Here is a 16,228-nt window from a genome sequence, read left to right as displayed (position 1 = left end):
ACCCAGCTGGGACAAGAATTAACACCTGTACATATCAAAAGGGGACTAGGGGTGGAATGTCATATTTTACCGCTCTCACCCCAAGTGCATACACATAGGCAGCTCTATACATACTCATACGCCCATAGGAATGGAAACATAAAACTGTCACACTTGAGTATGGGCCCAAATGTACATTCACACATCAAATCTAAGTGCATATATGTGTGTACATATCTGTTCAGGTACATAGGCTCATGACCATACTTTCAGTATCCCACATCTGTATAATTCCCCAAAGAATTAGATATTCCCTCTTCCCTCCCAAATTGTGTTCTAGTAAGCTCTATTACATTTCCTGCCAATAGTAAAGCCAGCTGGCGCCCAGCCAATGAGGGATGTCAGGTTTCACCTGGCCCCTCCTTTGTTTTCTTCTGTTTGCCCTCCCCTTCAGTGAGGGTCACAAGGATCTTTTTAATTGGGATAAGGTTATTATTTTGTTAAATCGAGTCATCAGCTCTGCTAACACTGCTGAGAAAAGGGCCAAGGCTTAGATAATGGCTCAGCCATTATCAGCTGTATGCATGCAAAGAATAGCTCCCCATGAAAGTTTTATAATTCCAATAGCATTAATAGACTTGAAGCAATGCACAAAGTACTCTTCACAGATTCTTGGTTGGCATTCTCATAACTAGAATATATGGCAGTCTTTGATTACTGTCAATTCCACTTTTTATTTTGACTAATCACTTGCAAGATTATAAACCCTTTAACATTACTATTATTATTTCAAGTTTGTTTTGAGAAAAAAAATGCTCATAATGATTAAGAACAAATGTTTGTGAGAAAGGAAGGAAAAACTTCTGGGATGTGCCTCTGCCAGTCCTCTCTTAATGTGAATGCTCACTGGGTGAGGTCCTCTCCCCCTCTGAGGTTGTTCTTTAGGTGAGTCTGGGAAGAAGAGTACCTAGAGAGGAGTTGGGACACTGGGGGCCCTGTCCTTTCTCAGCTCCTGACACCCTCTGTGGTGTTGGGCCCTGGTTGCAGGAACAGCTATTGCATGTGCACTAAGAGTGTGCAAAGATCATGCTAAGGACCTTCAATGCCTTAGCTCACTGAATTTTTCCCCCAGCTCCATGAACTAGCTTACATCTCAAATCTCCTTACTACAGATGTACATGCAAACTGAAGCTTAGATGAGTTAAGTAACTTGTTACACATCACAGAGCTCAAAACTAGAAGAACTCATGTTTAAACCAGAGTCTAACTAGAGGAACCAGGCTCTTAGTCACCATATTTTCCTGATTCTCTAAGTCACCCGAGCTTCATTGTTTTCATCTGCAAAGGAAGGAGAGTGAACTAGATTAGAGGATTTTAAAAGTACTTTACATTCCCTTCCTGCTCTAAAATTCTCTCTCAAGTTTATGTGTGGCTCCTTGTATAACTTACAGGGCTCACCCCACCACCTTGCCAGTTAAAGATGTAACCAAAGAGGAAGGGAGGATAGATTGTTTTTAAAAACCACTCAAGATGAATTATGGTTATGACTTCAGAAATAACAATGAACACATCTGTCACTTTACTATGTGCTTTTGTGTCGTGTCATGTTTGATTTTTGTAGTAGTCAGGAAGATGGCTATTATGCCCCTCATGCAGACGAGGGCTCTGGGGTTCAGAAAAGGTGAAGTGACTTTCCAAATTTGCATGACTCCCAAGTTATAGACCCTAGACTTGAAGCTGCATGTTCAGATTGCAAGACTAACATTCCTTCCAATATTTAGCATCTTTATAAATTTGAAAATTTCTCATTTATCAATCAACATGCCCTTCTTGAGCACCTACTCAGTGCTCGGCGTTAGGAACTAAATTAACTGCATGCAAAGACTCTCCATCTAGTTGAGAAAAGATTTATTCAGTCACATTAAAACCAATAGGCGATAAGAGACTAAGGAGGGAGCCGTAGAAACACAGGGGTAAACACATCAGCTGGTAGAGTGGTAAGGCTTCCAGGCTGATATCCTGTAACTGCACCTTGAAGGCAAGGTAGGAGGGGACTTAAGGAAAAGCAAGAAGGGCCTAGAGGCCAAGGTCATAGTAATAACAGGGTATGATCGGGAATGGAAAGAAGGCGCCATGTGTGGAGCAGAGTTGGGCAAAAGGGGTGGGAGCAGTAGGAGACGGGGCTAGAAATAGAGAAGAGTCCCATGACATGGGGCATCATCCACCACAGATGACGGGAACCTTTGGAGGCCTTTATCAGAGGGTGACAGCATCACATCAGTACTATACATACCAGTGGAGGGTCATGTGGGAATAGAGCAGCCTTAGGAAGAGTCCAGAATGGAGGTCACTATCCAGATGCCTGCTTGGGTCCAAAAAGGGTGGGTCCCGGAGGGTGGGGCTATGGCAGAGGAAGCCCAAGTACCACATCTCTAGCAGGTTACTGTTTGTCACCAGCAGGTGGCACCCTGCAAGAACAAGGGCTCAGTCTCTCCAGACTTCCTTGGTTTTACAGGGAGAAGGCAAATATCCAGATAATTTCTTGTGTGAAATATATAAATTTTTAAATAGTAAATTAATTTTGGAAACTTTAAATTCCTATGCATGCTAATAAGAATACGTGTGTGGGCTGGTCCCTACACCTGGCTGTTATTTGCAACCTCTGGACTAAAAACGGGGTACCTGTTTCAAGGTGCTTAAAGGACGTATGCAGAGATGAGGAGGGCTTGTCCTCTGAATGAGGAATAGAGAAGAGTACTGAGATTAAGAAAGCGCTGTAAAGCTGACGGTAACAGAAATCGGGATGACCTCAGTGGGAGGGTAAAGGGGGGGAAGAATAGGTGGGTGGTTTATCAGTCCATCTCCCATGGTCCATCTACATTCTTATCAAGCACTTTCTTGGGAGTGTGATGTGTGTGTGTGTGTGGGGGGGGGAATAGCTCAGTGTTAGTGTACAAGGTCCTGGGTTCAATTCCCAGCATCAAAAACAAAACAAACCAACAAAAAAGAACCCCTCTTTCCTCATAGGCAGTGAAATCTGGCTGAATCAGTCCAGGATGGTAATGAATTAATACTCTCACATTAATTACGCATCTGAGCACGATTATAACATTGCACGTCATGCCTGAATGAGCCCAGGTAGTTGTGGCAAGAAAGGGTTGCATGAAGCTGTTGCCTCAATTTGCTTGACAAATAAGGGCCTGGAGAAGGTTTGGGGAAGTACAGATTTCAGTCAAGTGTTGAAATTATGATCAATGAGACCTTTCATGTCAGAAGATCTGAGCTCTGAATCAGAGACCTGGAGGGCAAACACAGCTGCTTGGCATCCACTCCTGACTGGTTTTACAGTCACCTTTTCAGAGAGAACCATGTCAGGAGGATTGCCGGGGGGCGGGGAGAGGGGGCGTCAGTGGAGTCATCTTTATGCTTGACTTGCTGGTATTGCTGGTTACCTGGGAGTTGCTTTTTGGCATAGGTTAAATTATCCAAACCACCCAGCACCCTCCAGCGTTGTATTTGGCTAGACCTAGCTCCCTGAGGAGGGGTCAGAAAATCATTTCATAGTGAGGGATGACAGAATCTCTCCATTTGAGCAGTGGATATTTCATCTTTTCCAGTTCGGTGGCTCTCTCTGTTCTTAGGACATTGCTCCATGTGTGGCTAATGAATTATTTAGTGTCAGTCTGCTGATCTGCTCAGTTCTAAAACATCTTGCTGAAAGAGGTGATGGTGAATGCTGTGGTCAGCCAGATGTAGTATTTACCTCTCCTGACAAGTGTGTCTGTTCTGGTTTGTATGTGAAGGTCCCAGACGGACACCGAGGGGAATGTCACGGCCGAGTCCAGCCCAGCGGGTGTGAACACAGAGCCTAGTCACTACACCAAGAGTGGACAGCCTGCTCTGGAGGAACTGACTGGTAAGTGTGGAGCCCCAGAAATTCTGCATCTGTTGGTGATGGAGCTTCCAAAGCAGCAGCCTGTAGGAATCTTCTGGCTTACCTGATGGAATTGACTGAGGAGCTGAACAAACTTTCTTACCCTCCCAATTATTTTCCTTCTTTCCTTTTTTCCTTTTCTCCTCTCTTTCACAACCTCTCACTCCTCCCCAGAATTGTAAATGAGACTCATACTTGTTGGCAAGTTCTATTTTTAGGATACATTCAATGTCACTTAGGGGCTCAGGGCTACTCTGATACTTAACTATGTATCTCCATGTTTGCACTTCAGATAAAGTTGCTTTTCAACAAGATTTGGAATTCAAAAATTTTGAATTTTTTTCATTTCTTGTGGAGGTACAAATTACCATATGTTAATTTTCCATTAATTAGAAAGAAGATTTTAGCATGTTGCTTTTACCAAAAACATAAAATATCTCAAATTTTATTTAATTGTGAACAATTTTTATTATTTTAGGGATATTATATGATATAAAAACATAAAATACACTTGTTATGTAGTTAATTCCACAGCTTAATGTTAAAGTATCTCTTTTTTTTTTTTTGGTACTGGGGTTTGAACACAGGGATGCTCTACCACCGAACTACATTCCCAGCTTTTTTTATGTTTTATTTTGAGACAGACCCTCTAAGTTGCCATGGCTGTCCTAGAACTTGCAATCCTCCTACCTCGGTCACTGAGTTTATAGGCCTGAACCACTGTGCCCGGCACATCACATTCTTAATATAAAGGAGAGAGGTCATATCTGGTTTTGATTTTTTTTCTTTCTTTTTGATGCTGGGGATTGAACCCAGGGCCTCTTGTGTGCTAATAAGCACATGCTGTACCACTGAACTACATCTCCAGCTCATGATTTAGAATTCTTACTGTGGTATGTTCCAAGCCCACCTTGTCCGTCTCCCACCTTCTCCATTTCCCATCTTCTCCATCTTCCTCCTTTTTAGTCCCCCTTTCCTGTCCCCAAGCTTCATGCTCTGTACCAGTGGCTTCCCGTCAGGGCAGTGGTTGTATCGTTTATCTCCTATCTTGCCACTTCCAGAGTTGGGTTGAAAATTGAATCCATGTTTAAAATTCATTTATTATCCTTGACTATACCATTTTAATAGCCTCACTGCAGCTGTGGAATTGGTCTGCCAGCCCATGGGATTAAAGTTTACCCATCTGATCATTAGCTCTGAGTTTAACTATCCAGAGGCTCTGGGCGACCTAACCATTAACCATTCCCTTCTGAGTCCACTGGCTGGGTGTAGTGATGGTGCAGAGAGTCCTCAATGCATCTATAAGCAAGCTAGCTAATGGGTAAGGCCCCACATTCAGGATTGGTATTATGTCCTGTGCAAAGCTTATAGCTCCCTTACACATGAGCTCATGGATAGTATAGGAAAATGACCAGGGAGAGGCACATGAGGTTCAGATGATTGCTCAGGTCTCCATACACATTCCAGATCATGTTCTGTGTGCACACATCAAAAGAGCCAGGCGGGGATCAGTTATGTATCCCATGGAGTAGTGTGGGCTCCTGTCAGATATTGAGTCTCAGAAAAATCGGTATTTGAAAAGCAAAGCCAGTATCCAGAGAATATTCCAGATGTTTCTTAGGTTTCAGAGCAACATATTCAGCCTTGGCTCTTTCACCAATTTTCCTCCTCCTTCCGGTGTCTCCTGTATCACAAGACTGTGCAGCCAAGTCAGAACTCAGAAGCTTGACGTGTTGCCAGTGGTTGAGGCAGCAATTTGCACAGCCAGGTTTACCTGGTCATGTACTCTCTGGTGCTAAATGGAGCTGGCTGCTAGTGAAAATTCCTTTAGGCAGGGTGACTCATCTTTACATTTAAGCAGTAGAAAACACATGTGACTATAGTATTGATTTTTTTTTTTTTAATGGAGACACTGAGTGGCATAAGGTTGAACTTAATTTGTCCACAGGCCATCACTTGAAATTGGCACCAGGATAGGGGGTTCCTGAGGAAGTTCCCCAAAAGGAAGGTGGACTTCAACTCAGGCCATGAGGGTCCTTGCTATCATCATGGACAGGAGTTTAGGGATGGGTCAAAGTGAGACACAGATTGGGTTTATTGAGAAAAAGGAAGAAGTACACACTCTGGGAGACAGGATGGAGTGTGGGTGTGGGAGAGGAATGCACTAGCTACATTTCAGCTGGGCATATTTATACCTGTGGACTCTATAGTGCAGAGACGTGGTCTAAGAGGGTGTTTTCAGCCCTCCATTGTGTTGGTAACTGGACGTGTTAACCATTGCCTACCAGGGGCAATTATTTTCTTCTTTGTTTTTGATGAAAACTTGCTAATCATTTCTCCACCAGAGAAATTTATTGTTCTGCTTGTTGAATGTAGACAGTACCTCACTGTTGTAACACTGAGAGTTTGATGGCCCACTCGGTGTATAGATGAAGTCATCAGATCCTCGAGATAAAGAATACTAACTTGTTGAGCAAAGGCATTCTTAGACCTGCTTTTCTTCTAGGTCCAAGACAGGAAGCAAATTATTTATGGACCTGTAGATAAGGCCTAATGATTGACTTAACAGTGCTGTTTATGACCAGAGTTTGTGAAAATGACCTTTTAATCTGGACTTTGAACCCATATGAAAGTGGACTTTGGGTCTGGACTTTGAATCACCACTCTCATTTGTCCCACATGTCTCTTCTCTGCCCATCCTTATGTCTTCTGTTCTACCTCAAAATGACTGAGTGATGTTTTTACGAGCGCCTTTGACCAGTTGCTTAGCTCTTCCCCTTCTTGATGCATGGATGGGTCTTCCCATGGTGTGTCTCCATGGACATTGCATCACAATTGAAAAGTGCATCTTGGGTTGTGGAGTTAGAAGGCACCATATACACCTTAACATCCAGGACACGAGTCCTTCCTATAGCTTTCTGACAGGTTCTCTTTCAGCTTTGACTCAAATATTTTTTTGTGACACAAAGGTTCTTCCTCTCTCTCTTTTTTTTTTTTTAACCTAAAAAAAATGGAGGTTTTTATCCTTCTATTTCTCTTCCCTGGATATCATTCAACCTCCTGCAGCCCATAGACAGTTGCCATCATTTTCTATGCTGCAGCGTGCTCCTTATGCTCTTCCAGGTCAACATCCCAGGTTCCTTCATCTTCTTTTTCTAACACTGTGACATCCTACAAACTCGGTCATTAAGGGTCAGAACATGGGGCTCTCTCTGCAACAGTCTGTGGCTTGAGGGTGAGCTTTCTCTGAGCTGTGTGTAGACATGGCATAGCTAACTTAGTTTTTAAGCTCTCTCTAGGAGCTGAAAGGGTCCCACAATGTCCACAGAGCTTGGTTGTGTTTTAACTTTTGTTGTAAGTTGTGAGTTGGTGGGAAAGTCTTACTTTTCAGCTAGTATCTGAGGAGGCATAGTGGGCCACACAGGATGTGGTCTCCAAGGTACACCTCGTGGATCACTGTGTTTCTACCTGACCCTGGCCATCTGCCCTAGAGTGGGCCTCTGAGGGGAGCAAGCATCTCCTGCAGGAACCCCAAGAGGGAAGTAGGACATGCACATTTGCTGAGCTCTCCTTTTACGGGGGGGTATATCATGTGTTCTGTGTTATCAGATTCTTGTACAAATCCCTTCTAGAGAAACGTGTTTTTAACTCCATTTTGCAGGTGAAATTGAAAGACTAAGTGCCTTGTTCAAGTTCAAGTGAGTAACAAAAACAGGGCCATGATTCACATCTTCATGGGAATGCAAAGCGCATGCTTTCTCTTCCTATGCTGACCAAGCATTTTTTAGGCAATAAATATTTCTTAGGCATCTATATATTTGCATGGGGATTACCAAAAGTAAAGGTGCACACACATCTCCAGCTCAGAGATCTTTGAATTCCTTCTTTCCTTTTTTCCTTCCTGTAGAATCCAGAGCCTCACACATGATAGATAGGCAAGTACCGAGCCCAAATCTTTGAATTTCTAAAGGAGAATTAAGACAAGCAACTATGTCATTAATCAAGGTGTGGGTAAGTAAGTATACTTCTTGGGTATTAATTACTGGACTTGATTTGAAAACTGTTGTCCCTAGACTTCCTAATAAATGTTCACTGTAGGGCCTAGACCTGTCCAAAGGATCAGTATCTTTTTGGTAGTTTTACACAGATATGATGTGGCCAAACTGGCAATAAGAGAGATTTAATTGGAGGCCCAGGAGATACATGCAATGATATTTGTTCAAGGCCACAAGGGGGTAAAATTGACCTTTACCACTGCCTTCTTTTAAAAACATATGTGTATATATATATATATGTGTGTGTGTGTGTGTGTGTGTGTGTGTGTGTGTGGTTTAAAGACTTGTGTGGGAAATCCGAGCACTGTTCAGATAAGAAAAAAATGCTTTTTCAATTCCTCTGGGTTAAAAGGGGGCAGATAATTGAAAACAGTTGCACTTTTAAGATTAGAGAGTTGACTGTAGTGAATTTCTTCCATAAAAGCCCAATGGCTGTCCTTTTCTCCATCCTCCAGACCCCCAGCACCATCATGCCGAGAACAACCTGAGGAAGTTGTTATTATCAGAAGAGAAGCCTAATTCTGCAGTATATCTTAGATGCCCTGTTGCCCTATTAGTGATTGTTACTGGAACTTCTACTTGGCATCTAATGAAAATCCCACTTGCTGCTGCCAACACATACTGTGTTCTGTAGGAGGAATTCTTTTAAAATGTTGCTCAACCCTTGAAAATAGTCATAGGCTTTGCAGGACCCTTGATTTTGGTTCCCCAGGCTTTTCAGCCCTCCCTGAAATTACTCTGAGGAGGAAAATGGTCGATCCCTTTAATCAGGATTATAGTTCTTCTCCTCTTCTCATCCCCTTGTGAGGCTGAATGCGACGGCGTAGCCAGAGAACCTGAAACAGGGCTGTGCTGAGAGGCACGTCTCTTCCTAGCTTGTGGGTGGCGTGTTTCTTACGGCACGTTAGCGCGAGCCTGAACTCTGCTTGGCCAAGTGTCTCATGGAAATCTTTCCCAGAGAATGGAATTCTGTGGTTCTGCCAAAGAGAAGCCCAGCTGTTTCTTGGTGGCTCCCTGCTCTACATCACTAGCTGGATGTATTGGGCACTATGCAAAGGGACCTCAGGATTTTAGCCTGGTTTGCTTCCCCAGCTGCCCTATGCGGTCAGTACTATTACTATGCTCATTTTAGGAAGATGGAATCAGAAAGAAGGAGAAGACCAGCACCTTTCCCACAGCTAATCATGCAGCCAGTAAGCAGGGGAGGTAGAATCTGAGGTGCCACAGTCCATCTGACAAGGGAGAAAGCAAACCTGTCTGTAGAATCACTTGTGGTTAACAAGTGCAGGTCCTTGAGCCACTGTGAGCTCTTTTTGTAAAGCAAAGCTGGAAGACAGATGTGTATATCACCAATAGGTGAGAGAACAGTGCCACACACACTTTTGAAGGGCAGAAAATGACTGGGGAGTGCTCAGTCCTGACCTGTCTTCATTAGAAACCATGCGAAAGTACGTTTACATCTCCAACTAAGGCACTTTGCATTTTCCTCAAGTTGAACTTGATCGATTTCCAGAGGAAACTGGAGGAGGAATCTCCATGAATTTAACAGCCTCCTCTGGGCATCTGTTCAGTCAATCATCCACTTTCAAATCCTTATTTAGCACCAATAGCTGAAACCTGGCTATAGTCACAAATATATTTGCTTATTGTTTTCATGAACTTTACAGTCAATCAAAAAGTTACACTGCTTTTGCGCGGGTAGTACTAGGGATAACTCAGGAGTGCTTTACCACTGAGCTATAAAACCTCAGCCCTTTTTATTCTTTATTTTGCTAAGTTGATGAGGGCCTCACTAAGTTGCTGAGGCTGTCCTTGAACTTGTGATCCTCTTGCCTCCGCCTCCCGAGTTGCTGGGACGACAGGTGTGCACCACCAGGGCTAGCTAAAATTTAAACTAATCTTAACTTTCATCTTTCCAGGGGAAGATCCTGAGGCTCGGCGGCTGCGGACAGTGAAGAACATCGCTGACCTGCGGCAGAATTTGGAGGAAACCATGTCCAGTTTACGGGGAACTCAGGTTACACACAGGTATCTGCAGTGTGAGCTGGTTTGTGGAACTAGCTGGGAGGTTGATTTTCACTGCCATCTGAAAAGTGATTTAGTTAGTAGTGGAAGAAATAACCTGGCTCCCCAAATATGCTAGCAGAGAGAAGGCCAGACAACACACCGAAGAGAAGGAGAGGGAGCAAAAAGAGAGATTCCTCCTCCAAAGTGGAAGGTTATTAAATCCTTTCCTTGGAGGACACTGTGGAGCAGCTGTATTTCAACTTCTCTTTACTCACATTTCCCACAACTATATCCTGCAGTTAAAAGGAGCAGGTGAACTGAGCCTGACCTGTGTGATAAGTTGAATAACTTGAATCCCTCCCCAGTCTTCTGATATCCAACAGCCCACGATATTGTTGGTCATGCACGTGCATCATCAGGCGTGTAAGGAAATGCTGATAACCACCTATGATCATGTTAACTATGATTTAGTTGGACGGATTACGTTGGAAACACTTATCAGGTTGTTTCCTTTGCGCAGCAAGAAGTTGAAGAGGGCACCACAAAAGAAATCAAAGAGAAGTTCAGTTTCCCCTGCTGAACTCTGAAGTCTCTATTGCTTCTCTAGTTGCAGTTTTTATTTCTTTTTTTTTTTTCCCTTTGATAATTGAGTGTAGGGAGGAGACATCAGGCTTCCCCCAGCCAGCAATTTTGCAGATGGGATTTAACACCATGGGCTCTGTCTTCAATAGCACCAAGGGGATCAATATGAAGAAAGTCAGGCCACTTCCAGGATTGGGGTAGGGAGGTGCAAAAACAGCTCCAGGAGCCAAACAGGTTCTTCCAAATGAACTTGGGGCCTTTGGGGTGACGCCTCTTAAGCCCTTGGGTATTTAAAGGACATGCAGCCAGATGCTAGGTCATGTGACTCTATGATTAGATACAAAACCTTTCCCTTTTCCCACCATAATCACTGACACTGACTTAATGTTGATGCAGCATTAGTTTTGATGGATCTATGGGCTTGAACTAGGATATAATTATGACAGGAGAAAAAGCTTCAATGGTTTTTTTTCTCTGCAAGACAGAATCTCACTCCGTGCCCACTTAGGAAAGCTGACTGCTATTCTAAGAAGATACAGATGATCTGCTTGATCACGCACAGAGCATGCAGGGCTCCGATGATGATGGAGCATAAAGGGTCTTTCTGATGCCTAAGGATGAGCTTAGTTTCCTGGAAGATTCCCACCCATGTGACATGATTTATTAGCCCTGGCATTGGCCAGTCTTTTGGGTCAAAAAGTACAAAGAGTAGGAGAAGCAAAGGTCTGGGGGAAATGGACCTTGGAGGGTTAGAGGATGAGAGCAGTACCCTCTCTTCAGCTGGGAGGGACTAAGGATGTGAGATATGGCATTAGGAACTTCAGATAGACTGGTGCATCCTTCCCTAAAGGAAAAGAGCAGCAATTCTCAAACGAAAGGGCAGTCAGGAACCTTTAGGCTGCGTCTTTGTTGGTTCAGCATTCTCCATTTCCTTTCCTGAATTGGAAAGAATATTCCAGTAGTTTAATTAAAGTCATTGGGACAGGATGCTATACTTTTCATCAGGGAAAAGGTCTCCTGGCCCTTTTAGATCATTGCATAGACGTGCAACTTCCCTTTTTCACCATCTTTAGCGGAGGAAATACATTCCGTGGTACCTGGTGCCTCTTATATACTTTATATAGAAGGAATTCTTTATAATTCTAAAAAAAAATTAAACCACGTACAAACCACAGAGGATCCTAGGCATGTTAGGGTCTAACCCTGGTTGTTTTCATGTTTTTAGCACATTGGAAACAACGTTCGATACCAACGTCACCACAGAGATAAGTGGCCGTAGCATTCTCAGCTTGACGGGGAGGCCCACCCCTCTGTCCTGGAGACTTGGCCAGTCCAGTCCTCGGCTTCAGGCAGGAGACGCCCCCTCCATGGGCAACGGGTACCCACCTCGAGCCAACGCCAGCCGGTTCATCAGCACCGAGTCAGGCCGCTATGTGTACTCCGCCCCCCTGAGGAGGCAGCTGGCCTCCAGGGGCAGCAGCATCTGCCACGTGGATGTGTCAGACAAGGCAGGAGATGAGGTGGACCTGGAGGGCATCAGCATGGATGCCCCTGGCTACATGAGTGATGGAGACGTCCTCAGCAAGAACATCCGAGCTGATGATATCACCAGCGGGTGAGTGAGTGCCTGGGCTCCTGTCTGTCGTTTAGCCAAGCGGGAGAAGCCTTGGCCCCTGCTTTCCCTTTTGCACAGCCTTTACTTCAGTTTGGAGCAGATCACTCTGGCTGCCTCAGTTTCTGCCGTCTGTGTTGGAGGCTGCGTGGCGTGGCAGGGACACTGCTGGGCTGAGTCAGAACACCTGGGTTGACAGGTTTGGCTGGTAACTCTCAAGTCCCCACCAGCTGCCAGAGTGACACTGGAAAACAAACCTGCCACCTCGGTCCCTTAAACAAACCTTGCACTGAGCTGCGTCCCCACCTTTTAGGACGGCCTACTCAGTCCTGAGGGACCTGGCCCTACCTGCTTCTCCAACCTAATCAGTCTTCCCCCACCTTGCTCTCTCCCTGCTGCAGCTCCTTCCATTCTTCCATCTTCCAAAAAAACAGCCTTTGCACTCATTTCTGGTCCTGGATTCTGCTTCCAGAACTCTACATAGCTAGTTTCCACTTGCTGCTCAGTTGACACCTCTGTGAACGGGCCCTTTTTGACCGCTTAGTTTGAAGTAGTTTGTGTCCTGCCCCTGCGCCAGTTACCTCTGTCACCCTGTGTTGGGTGCTAACCTTATTGTTTCCCTGCCCTCTGGTACTTGCAACCTGTTGCACCATGAAGCTGGAGTATTGCCTTGCTTCTTCATCACGGAATCACTTCTGCAATGACACAATAGGAGCTTATAAATAAAGCTGAATTAATGAGCCCAAGGGCCGGTGAACGAAGGAACAAACCCTAACCGCCTGTTTCTTGATCGGTTCATGTGTAAAGTTAAGGATAGTGATGAGAGATTACTAAGGACCTTTTAGATGAGCGTGTCACGGCTTTGTGTAGATGAGGCCTGGCTTCCTGTTTGTAGCTTCACTTTGAGATCACTGCACAAATAAGGTGTGTTTCTTTATCTCACTTGACTGAGACTTCTTAATTTATCAACGGGACTTGTCCAAAAGTTCTCCAAGGTCTTTTCCACCTCTAAATGGTTCTAGTGATGAAAATTACATATAAGGAAAATCAGGAATAGAATAATCATGCCACTCATTTCCATGAAAATGATAGTCAGGAACCCCCTGGGTGAGTCAGTATTTTCACAATTTTAATAATAGCCAACTCCCCTGTGATGTGCGGAGAAGGGTGCGGGTGCTCTACATGTATTATCTTGCTCTGTCCTCACAGCAGTCCTTTGAAGTGAATGATCTCATAATCCCCATTTTATAGATGAGGAAACTGAAGTTCAAGAAGGCAAGTCCAATAACTTGCCATGATTTTGCAGCTGTCAAGAGGCAGAGCCCATGGCCAGTGGCTCATCATTCTTAACCACATGGAACGCTCTTGCCTAGCACTGTACTGCTGCATTGAAATAGCACAACTGCTAGAGTTTATTTCAAAAATTTTTAAATTTTGCATAGCTCTGTCTGTATGACTAAAATTGTTCTTTTATCTAATTAGAAGCATAGGCATAGCAGTTGTGCTAATCAACTTTCCATTGCTGTGACAAACTACCTGAGATAAGTCAACTTAAAGGAGGAAAGATTTATTTTGGCTTATGGTTTCAGAGATGTGGTCCAAGATGACTTGGCTCCATTGTTTCCACTCCTGTGGTGAAGCAGAACAGCATGGTGGGGAGCATGTGGTGGAGCAAAGCTGCTCACCTTATGGCAGCCAGGAAGAAAAGAGGGAGAAAGAGGCCAGCGACTAGATATTCCCTCCAAGAACACACCTCATTGACTTACTTCCTCCATGTAGGCCCTGCCCCCAGAAGTCTCCACCACCTGCCAATAGCACCACCAGCTGGGGACCAAGGCTTCAACACCAGAGCCTTAGGGCTACATTCCAGACATTCCAAGCTGTAACTGAGGTGCTTTCCTTTGTAGTAGTAAAAATCTTTGAAAATGAAAGCCACCAGACTCTTAATGATTTAACAAATTTCTGCTATCTGGAACTGCTGGGAAAGCTGATGCACTGATAAATTAAGTGATCTGGTCAACTTAGAGCATATTTTGCATTCCTAATTTTCCATAAATGTGAAGAATAGTAATATACACCTGTTCATAAAAGTGAATTGCACACAATTTAATCTTTTATAATTGTTTGGAAGACTTTTGGTATCTAGCATAACCCCAAATTTTATCATTATTAATTCTCAATTCACTCTACTACTCTAAAATCCTAATTACTTTGACTCCTTTGAATACTGTAACAAAGACCTCATTTTATTGCTGGACCAGTCTTTTAATCCTAACTGGTCAGTGAATTAATTTTGATGTAGTTTTGGCACTGTCCACAAGGTGGAGACATTGGGACACTCCAAACTCTTAGTGGTGTCACAGGGAGAAACTCCTGGTTTCCCTGGCCACCCACACCAGAGCCTTCCCCTTGCTACAAAAGCCCAAGTGTTTACATTTCAGTTCCTGCTTTGCAAAGCTTACATTTTTAGCATGTGAGATAGTGCTTAGAGCAGGCCTAGATAAAAGTGCAGAAATGTAAGCAAACTACCCAATTACTGAAATCTGAGAACTTTGGTCTGGTTTTTCTTCTCTTGCTCCTTTTACTGCAGGAATTTACCTTCAAAATAAGGATAGCCCAGATGACACTTAATGCTCCTTCTGCTAGTATCATTCTAGGACACTTGTTAAGCATGTGTGCATCTGTGAGTGTACTGGGGAAAGTCAGCTTTTGCCTTTACATGCTGGGCTCAAGGCAAGTCACTTCGTGTCTTTCCTATTGATGTCTTTTTCTGTACATAGACACGACAAGGTTGTAAGCATCAAAAAGCTGGTCACTTGTTCTGTTCTTCAGAATCTGATGTCAGTCGTTGGTGAGGCCATTGATGGAATCGGGGAAAAACAAACTGAGCCCTGTGACATTAGGCATGTCATTTAATTTCCTTAAGCCTTAAAGCACTAAATGTGAGGGTTTTTTTTTTTAATTTAAATTTTGATTTTATTATATTTCTGGTGTTGGGGATTGAACTTATCTATTGCTGAACTATATCCCCAGTCCTTAATAAATTTTGAGACAGTATCTCACTAAGTTGCCCAGGCCTGCCTCCGCCTCCTGAGTAACTGGGATTCCAGGTGTGTGCCACCATACCAGGTGTAAACATGGATCTAACCTTCTATAGTTAGACTTCTTCCTGAGGTTGTGTCATATAAATGACAAATATCTAATGAAGACACAAAATTTCAGCCAGGATCTAGCTATCATACCCAAGTATCCAGACACTTGGCAACAATGAAATGATGAAAATTTACATCTTAGGTATTTGGCTTAATGGAAACTTAGCCTTGATATATGAGTAATAGTGGATCGATCAGTGCCAAGTCTTCTTTGAGGAACGTTCTTGCAAAAGTTGGCCACAAGTGCATTCAGAAAAACTCTAGTTGTTTTTAAAAATGACACTGTACCTTGGCTCAGTGTAGCAGCTACCTCTTGACATCTCTAGCTTATGTTCTTCACCGGGGTGCATCCTTCAGTGCTGGCTAAGGAAGGACAGAAGTTACTTTATCACCATGGAGTTTAGCTAAGTACTTGATGGCAAATGCCTCTTTGTCTTTGTATGTATATGTTTATCAAACCCCTGTATTGCACTTAAGTTAATGCCAGGCATGTCTAAATACTTTATAAGCTATCATCTGATCTCACCCTCCTTTTATTAGATTGATAAGTTGGGTATTGGCTGTGTTGGAAAAGGAATTAAAATGACAGATGAAGATGTCTCTTATTAAGTTCTAATCTCAAGTCAATTCTCTACTCACATTCTAAAAATTCAGAGTGCCACATGCTACATAATAAAATTAAAGGGACAGACTTCACGTCCATATGTTTCGAAAGGTTTTATTTGCCAAGAGAGCACTGAGTTGCATAGTCTTCCAAAGTATAAATATGTATCACTTCATGGGGGATAAAAATGACCATTTGAACTTAACATCTGAAATTTTCTGCCAATAAGAACCTTTAAGGGGCTTCCCAGAGCCTTTGGGAACAAACCTGGACTCCATAACTGAACATGGGAGGCTCTTAGTG

The 16,228-nt window shown here is 43.5% G+C and overlaps 1 protein-coding gene across 1 annotated transcript in view; it reads left to right on the top strand.

Moving 5' to 3' along the window:
* Nucleotides 1-16,228, top strand: part of Nav2 (neuron navigator 2) — a 378,669-nt gene that overhangs the window by 210,935 nt on the left and 151,506 nt on the right. Inside the window, exons 8-10 of the mRNA XM_027936586.3 lie at nt 3,783-3,895; nt 9,888-9,996; nt 11,783-12,172. Coding sequence (XP_027792387.2) covers nt 3,783-3,895; nt 9,888-9,996; nt 11,783-12,172 — 612 coding nt within the window. The remainder of the gene's footprint in view (nt 1-3,782; nt 3,896-9,887; nt 9,997-11,782; nt 12,173-16,228) is intronic.

This window comes from Marmota flaviventris, chromosome 9 (genome assembly GCF_047511675.1).
Source record: "Marmota flaviventris isolate mMarFla1 chromosome 9, mMarFla1.hap1, whole genome shotgun sequence".
Lineage (NCBI taxonomy): Eukaryota > Metazoa > Chordata > Mammalia > Rodentia > Sciuridae > Marmota > Marmota flaviventris.
This window is presented reverse-complemented; position numbering and strand designations above follow the sequence as displayed.